This window comes from Salvelinus fontinalis, chromosome 28, assembly GCF_029448725.1.
Source record: "Salvelinus fontinalis isolate EN_2023a chromosome 28, ASM2944872v1, whole genome shotgun sequence".
Taxonomy (NCBI): domain Eukaryota; kingdom Metazoa; phylum Chordata; class Actinopteri; order Salmoniformes; family Salmonidae; genus Salvelinus; species Salvelinus fontinalis.
The window spans coordinates 28,147,251-28,156,102 of record NC_074692.1 but is presented as its reverse complement, the minus strand read 5'-3'; the positions used below and the strand labels follow the sequence as shown (position 1 = coordinate 28,156,102).

Sequence of the window (8,852 nt, the reverse complement as noted above, 5' to 3'; positions counted from 1 at the left end):
AAAACCATATACAGAAGATGACATGAGAAATGAGCCTAGAGGGGGAATTTGAACACAACTGAAGAGGGGTTTGTGCTCAAATCACACCCATTACAACACTTTCCTTCAAAAATATTCTCAGACCTTTCAGCAATCAATTAACTATCCCACTTAGAGCTTTACATTTCAATAATTTGGCAATTTACATAAATCGTAAAAATGAGAAGGGATCATGATCTGAATTAACGTTTTTAATCGGACTCAAAAACACCCTAATTAAAATGCACCCTGAAAAGCATATTGACCCAGGCATGTTTACCACAAGACTCATTCTTAAAATAAGCTAAACATATTACAGAAACATGTCATTATATTCAGTTGCATGTGTCTTTGCATAACTTATATGCAGTGCAGGGAGTCAAAATGAAAACAAATACGTAATACAAAAAAATAAACTTCTATCACCAAAACACAGTCTAGAGACTACAAGGCTAAAATAGTATATTTTAGGGAACATCAATGAGTATGTTCTATTTATCCTACTTCAAGCAATGAAGTCCAGAGGTCTGTTGAATCCACCTTTTCTGTTCATGTACTGCCTGAAAATAAAAAAATAAACAATACAAAACTGTTACCATTACATCATCGTCCACCAATAGGAGAGCTGATATGTCTGCATAGAAACACCTGCAGAGGTGATTGGCTGCAATGAGCATGGTGACTGCTCAATATCAGCCAGGACCTTGTGCCTTGCAGTTGGAATTGTTGATTTATAAACAAATTAAGCTAGTTGGTGCATAAATCAACAAGATACGCTACTTAATAACAGGTGACCTGAATGTGATGGAAAATAAATAATATCCTAACAAGAGATATGATATACTAAATGCAGTCTATATTACAGCATTTTCACAACTACACGTGAGCAGCTCCACCCAATGTTGTAATCTAAATGTTATTTGTGAAATAAAAAGCCACATAAGCCAACTCTTGGGGTTAATGATAATGAATCAACAGACCTGTATTTCCTCTTCTGAGACACATTGATAGCATGCGCATTGACTGCTCCATTGGTCTTCTTCCCCTGTTGGCAATGACAACCACATTAATACATCACACATCCAAAAACATGAGGTTGTTCACCATTCATTCACCTGTGGCAATAAACAATTAAGTTGTATCAAACCAAAACAACTTCCTGCAATAAAAAAAAAAAAACTGCCAGACAAATGGAGAGACCTACTTGAACTACTTTGAAAAGAATCACACCCATCTCAGATGATCTTAGTCTTACAACAAACTGTTTACCAAAAGTGGAGTGTGTCAAGTTCTTAGAAATCAATATTATAATGATTGTTAGATCATTAATTCTTGTTGGTGAAGTGCACCGTACAATCAGTTAGTTTTAGAAAACTGTGCCCCCTTGTGGGGAGTTGGACAATTTCAGAAATTACCTGTCTACAGGATCATTATTCTGCAGACTCCAGACTAAATAAAAGCATCTAATATCTACAGATATCTTTGGCAAGCCTAACCAGGAACCTCTAGATTTGAGACGAGTTGACAGAATCCTTACCTTTGTGGTGTCAAAGTTGCCAAATCCCATAATCTTCATCATCTCAATCTCCTCTTCTGTCTTTCCCTGCATGTCTTCCTCTATAAACAATACACAATTTTAGACACTGACATGCAACAGTAGTATTTCTCCATATTCTCACAGAAGGGGTGCATCCCAATCAGCACGTGCACCCCCCACACAGTACCAGTCAAAAGTTGAGTCAAAATAAAAGGAACCTTTGAATGAGTATTTTCTACGTTGTAGAAAATCAAAACTATGAAATAACATATGGAATCATGTAGCTACCAAAAAGGTGTTAAATGAAAATATATTGTATATTTGAGATCATTCAAAGTAGCCAACCTTTGCACACTCATTATCTCAACCATCTTCATGAGGTAGTCACCTGGAATGCATTTCAATTTACAGGTGTGCCTTGTTAAAAGTTAATTTGTGGAATTTCTTTCCTTCTTAAACTCACGAGTCACCATCCCGGATCCGGGAGCATCCTCATCAGTAAAAAAGCTGACTAGCATAGCGCCACAAGTAAATACTAGCATATAAATATCATGAAATCGCAAGTCCAAGACACCAAATGAAAGACACACATCTTGTGAATCCAGCCATCATTTCCGATTTTTTAAATGTTTTACAGCGAAAACACAATATGTATTTCTATTAGCTAACCACAATAGCAAAAGACTCAACCGCATATTTTCACCATGTTTGTACCGCATAGGTAGCTATCACAAAACCGACCAAATAGAGATAGAATTAGTCACTAACCAAGAAACAACTTCATCAGATGACAGTCTTATAACATGTTATACAATAAATCTATGTTTTGTTCGAAAAATGTGCATATTTCAGGTATAAATCATAGTTTTACATTGCAGCTACAATCACAAATAGCACCGAAGCAGCAAGAATAACTACAGAGAGCAACGTGAAATACCTAAATACTCATAAAACATTTATGAAAAATACATGGTGTACGGCAAATGAAAGATAAACATCTTGTGAATCCAGCCAATATTTCAGATTTTTTAAGTGTTTTACAGCGAAAACACAATATAGCATTATATTAGCGTACCACAATAGCCAACCACACAACCGCATTCATTCACCGCAAAGGTAGCGATCGCGAATAAACCAGCAAAAGTAAATAAATAAATAAAATTATTCACTAACCTTGACAAACTTCATCAGATGACAGTCCTATAACATCATGTTACACAATACATATATGTTTAGTTCAAAAATGTGCATATTTAGCGGTACAAATCGTGGTTTTACAATGTGAATATGTAGCCAAACTGCACAAAATTATCCGGATATATTTCTGACACTCACCTAATCTAATCAAAGAACTCATCATAAACTTTACTAAAAAATACATGATGTACAGCAAATGAAAGATACACTAGTTCTTAATGCAATAGCCGTGTTAGAATTCTAAAAATAACTTTAGTACGACATACAGCTTATGTTATAGCGAGACAGCGCCTGCAATGAGGGCGGAAAATAGTACTAAACATTTTCCACAGAAATACGAAATAACATCATAAATGGTTCCTACTTTTACTGAGCTTCCATCAGAATCTTGTACAAGGAGTCCTTTGTCCAGAATAAATCGTTGTTTGGTTTTAGAATGTCCTCTTCGCCTGTCAAATTAGCAACCAAAGCTAGCCAAGTGGCGCGAAGTTGTCCATCTTCACCAAACGCAGAGAACGGAAAATGCCAAAACTCCCGATAAACGTTCAATAATCTGATAAAACTATATTGAAAAAACATACTTTACGATGATATTATCACATGTATCAAATAAAATCAAAGCCGGAGATATTAGCCGTCTATACCGAAAGCTTTTCAGAAGGCAATCCAGGGTTCCTTCCCGCGCCTTGCTGGACAAAGGAAATTTGGGGTCACGTCATTCCAAGAGCTCTTGTTCGACCTCAGATCAAGCTAGACACCCCATTCCACCTCCCACTGCCTGTTGACATCTAGTGGAAGGCGTATGAAGTGCATGTATATCCATAGATTTCAAGCAAATGAATAGGAAGGCCCTGGAACAGAGCCTCGATTTCAGATTTTTCACTTCCTAACAGGAAGTTTGCTGCAAAATGAGTTCTGTTTAACTCACAGATATAATTTAAACGGTTTTAGAAACTAGAGTGTTTTCTATACAATAGTAATAATAATATGCATATTGTACGAGCAAGAATAGAGTACGAGGCAGTTTAATTTGGGAACGATTTTTTACAAAGTGGAAATAGCGCCCACCTATTGACAAAAGGTTAATGCATTTGAGCCAATCAGTTGTATTGTATTGTGACAAGGTAAGAGTGGTATAGCCCTATTTGGTAAAAGACTAAGTTCATATTATGGCAAGAACTGCTCAAATAAGCAAAGAGAAACAACAGTCCACCATTACTTTAAGACATGAAGGTCAGTCAAGTCAGAAAATTTGAAGAACTATTCTTCATGTGCAGTCGCAAAAACCATCAAGCGCTATGAAACTGGCTCTCATGAGGACGGCCACAGGAAAGGAAGACCCAGAGTTACCTCTGCTGCAGAGGATAAGTTCATTAGTTACCAGCCTCAGAAATTGCAGCCCAAATAAATGTTTCAGAGTTTAAGTAACAGACAAACTCAACATAAACTGTTCAGAGGAGACTGCTTGAAATCAGACCTTCATGGTCAAATTGCTGTAAAGAAACCACCACTAAAGGTGACTAATAACAAGAGACTTGCTTGGGCCAAGAAACATCGAGCAATGGACATTAGATCGTGGAAATCTGTCCTTTGGTCTGATGAGTCCAATTTTGAGAATTTTGGCTCCAACCACCATGTCTTTGTGAGACCCAGAGTAGGTGAACGAATGATCTCTGCATGTGTGGTTCCCACCACAAAGGAGGTAGTGTGATGGTGCTTTGCTGGTGACACTGATTTTATTTAGAATTCAAGGCACACTTAACCAGCATGGCTAACACAGCATTCTGCAGCGATACGCCATCCCATCTGTTTTGAGCTTAGTGGGACTATCAATTGTTTTTCCACAGGATAATGACCCAAAGCAAAAGAAGCCAACCAGTGCTCAGCATATGTGGGAACTCCTTCAAGACTGTTGGAAAAGCACTCCAGGTTAAGCTGGTTGAGAGAATTCCAAAAGTGTGCAAAGCTGTCATCAAGGCAAAGGGTGGCTACTTAGAAGAATCTAAAACCTATTTTTATTTGTTTAACACTTTTTTTGGTTACTACATGATTCCATGTGTGTTATTTCATAGTTTTGATGTCTTCAATACTATTCTACAATGTAGAAAATAGTAAAAATAAACACCTTGAATGAATAGGTGTCCAAAGGTTTGACTGGTACTGTTTATATACACACAGGGCTCTGGTCAAAAGTACTGCACCATGTAGGGAATCGAGCGTCATTTGAGACACATACAAGTTCATAGCAGATAAACCACCTGAGATCTGATGCTCCTTCACTGGCTTATCCTTGGAATCCTTTTTATCTTCATCCTCACGCCTGTCCTTCTGCCTGGAGGGGGAGCCGGAAGAAGAGCGCAGCCGACGAGGAGACCTAAAGACAAGAGACAGAGATAGCTGGTGGACGGGTTATCTAGGCCGAGGTCCCATTCTATATCCTTCTTGAAGTGTGCACAAATCATTTTCCTTTATGGACTGGTTTAACAAATATAGTGGAAACTGGAAACACTCCCCCCACCCCAATCCACTGCTTGTCAATTCTTGAGGATGAGGAAGTGCACATTTGGGGAGAAGGGTGTGGAATTGGAATAGAGCCCTAGTGATACTTTTGCAGTACATAAATAGTCAAACTTCCCCCTAAGAGCACAAGGTATCACAGGCTCTTTAGCCAGATATATTTATGTCAATGGGTGTGTAGACCGAGGTTACACCACATAGGCCTAGAGAAGTAACCAATGACCCTGTGTGAGTCTGTCGTCAACCCCCTTTTAGTTGAGATGTCTCACTGGGGGGCTTTTCTCTCACCGTGAGCGTCGCCTGCGGGCTGGAGAGCGCGAGCGGCTCCTTCGCCTTTCCCGAGAACGGGAGCGTTCCCTCTCCCTGCGCTTTCGTTCGCGGTCCCTTGAACCCGAGCGAGAGCGTCGTCTCTCTGCAGACGAGGAACAAACAGACCAAGACATTACTTAATATGGCGGAGGACCAAGAACAGCATCCATGTTATGAATCCTTACATTAATAGAATTTTGTTTAGTGAATGGGTTCAATAAAATTTTGTACTACCTCGAAGATGTTGCTAAAGTGTTGAATAATTTCTCTGTATATGCAGGGGGTCATTTCTAAAAAATACAAAAGTATATATTTTTTTTTTAGCACGTTATATACCGCCAGACTAGCTCTGGTCCAGGTGCATGCGACAGAGGCGCACGCAGGTTGTAGTGAAGATCCAACGCATGCACATGGACCAGAGCTAGTCTAGTCGTTTTTGTATTTAAAAACAAAATGACACTGTGCATACAGAGAAAGTATCCACAGAGTAGAGGAAACTCGTAGTTGTTGTGTGATGGACCAGAGAAAGACGCACTAGCTATGTTCATAGCATGTTCATAGCCGAGTCATAGACCAGTAGAGGCTGCTGAGGGGAAGACGGCTTATAATAACGGCTGGAGTGGAGTAGTGTCAACCACATCTGATACCATTCCAACCATTATGATGAGCTGTCTTCCCCTCAGCAATCTCCACTGACTACAGGGACGTCAAACGTTCAGCCTGCTGCACAGACCCTTTGGACGCTCTAGTCTAGAGCGCCTGGTTAAATGGTGATTATGAGCTTTTTTTTATTTTTATTATCTCTAAATGGTTAAACTACTGAGAAATATAAAGTAGGTGATTATTGAAACAAATCTGTGTTTAACTTACTATCACGATAAATGAAGCTATACATTAATAAGATATGGAAAAAATGTAATATGTTACTTTCCATGAGGTGGACAGTATTTGTTAATACATTATACAAGCGGACATTTTGACAGCATCGGGGACATCAAATTGTTACCTCAGATCGGTGACAAGATCAAGTGCTTAAAACAGATCAATATATTTGGTTTTGTAATGTTTATTTTGGCATATGCACTGGGGTTTGCAGGATTTAGTTTTTTTTTTATACGTTTTTAAATGACACTGATACGCACACCAATTGATTTCAACGTGATAACCGATGAGTGACGACAAAATAGTGTTGCGTTTCTTTCTGTTTTGGTGACCCCTGTATCAAAATGCAACATTCCAAAATGTAGCTGACTTATGCAGGTTGTCCTCTAACCAGTGATGTAAAAAGATCTCCAGTTTCCATTAGGTTTTTCAGTTGTGGTAGTCAACAGAAGGGGTAACCCAGACATCACAGGGGCTATAAAGATGAAGCGTTAATTTAGAACGTTCTCACCACCAAACGATAGGGAGTTGAAGTCCAGTCACGGGTAGTGGGAGAGGATGAACTAGGTGAAACTGGGCCAACATTCTGCTAATTTTCTCATCGATGAAACATCTGATCTCAATACATCATGTTCCCAAAACTACAATCTGTTACAAACACAGTGCACTAAGTTTTAGACTTAGTGTCTGAAAGACTGCAAGGTCAAATTGAGGTTGTGCACAAACACTTCCCAGAGGAGATCCTATGCTACAATAGGATCTCCCTAGCTCCCGTTCGGCTTTGTCCACCTCCTTGCTTGTTCTGCCCACTATGCTTCATTTTCTCCCACTATAAACGACACAGATGAACTATATTGGGTTAGTTAGATCTTTGACGACAGTATCTTCTCGCCAGGGTAGTTTTGTTAAGAACCCAGACGCTAGCTCTAACGTTAACATGCATTGTTTGCGGTACAGTTTTGGAAACATAAGGAACAAATCAGTTATCATTTTCTCAAAATAAAAAAGGTTAAATTACTATACACATTTAAAGATGCACTAGGCTCCTCCATTTCCTGGTAGCTAAAATCTGTTTATATGACAAAACAAGCAAGTATAGCGTAGAGAATCATTGTACAATCTAAATCACTGTGATAAACATTTTCCATAACCAAAAATATTGTCTTTTCAGCTGGTTTACGAAACCGAAAGTAAAACACACAAAAACGAAACTTGGGCACGGGAAGCATAGAAAGAAAGCACATAAAACAGATCTACAGCTTCTTAGACTTGCTTTCAATGAGAATGACAGATCTATAATCTGGTCGTGTTGCCCAAAAAGTTACATACTGCAGCTTTAAAGGGCTTTAGGGTTTACACACTGCCATGTGTCTACTTCACCCCTACAGTTGACCAATCACGGATGAAGGGGTTTAGACTTCGGCAAAATACAAATAGCTGAAAAGACTGCAAAGACCAAAACATCACAAAATATATGCATTAACTCTTTACGATGGGAATTATGTGGACAGCTTTACAGCCTTGTTTCTGAAAACAGACTAGACAGAGGACTACCTGTGCTAATCAGCTATATGCGTTATCGAACACCTTTGTGTAAACGCAAGACTGAGTCCACAAACGTGTTGTCTATTGGCTACAACTGGGTCAAAACCGATTAAAACAGTGTTCACCAAGTGTATATTTTTGCATTTGTTAAATTAACGTTATTTTTATGTGACATGAAAGTAGGAGGCTTTATGTTTCTAGAAACGTATAGCAATTGAGAACCCATTCACGTTTAGTTGCCGTATTTGGCTGCCAAAGCCAATCAGTCTCTAAACAGAACATGTAACGTAAAGGTCCTTTAACTATAGTCCGGAGTAACGCTGTTTGGCTCCTTTACTCCATTATGGGCTAGCGTGTACACAATTAAAGGTTTACCAGGTGACTATAGTTTACCTTTAATGTTTAGGGCTACACGTAAATGTTAGTTGCGAGACCGAAATAGAGCGGTTATTATTATCTTCATATTGCTAGCTAGAACACATACGGCCCTGTTTGTAAATAACGTAGGATGCTACTGTGGCTAACTTTAGCGAATTGCTATTATTATCATAATCGTTGGTTATTCATTGCTAATACAAACCTCGCTTTGGTGGGGATCGGCTTCTACTTCTGCCCATTTTTAGGGCCTTATTAAGTTCTTCAAATAATAAGCAAAGTGAAAACGTCGACAATTTAACAGATTTCTGCCGTTTGATTTCAGTAACCCATTGCTGTTCTCTCCGCAGATGAAAAAATCAGGAAACCGGAAGCCCTTAACACAGAAAGCTATATTTACTGCCCCCTAGCGGGCTGGAATGGATATGAATAGCGTTACCTGTTGACTTCGTAAGTTCATGGATGAATCTCA

At 38.9% G+C, this 8,852-nt stretch overlaps 1 protein-coding gene across 1 annotated transcript; it reads right to left on the bottom strand.

The window, feature by feature from the left end:
* Positions 1-215: 215 nt before the first annotated feature.
* snrnp27 (small nuclear ribonucleoprotein 27 (U4/U6.U5)) lies at positions 216-8,754 on the bottom strand. Its single transcript, XM_055887410.1, has 6 exons — positions 8,586-8,754; positions 5,558-5,681; positions 5,011-5,126; positions 1,556-1,635; positions 999-1,063; positions 216-578 (listed from the first exon to the last, which is right to left on the bottom strand). Exons 1-6 carry the CDS (start codon positions 8,620-8,622, stop codon positions 524-526), a joined length of 477 nt encoding a protein of 158 aa, XP_055743385.1. The 5' UTR covers positions 8,623-8,754; the 3' UTR covers positions 216-523.
* Positions 8,755-8,852: the final 98 nt, after the last annotated feature.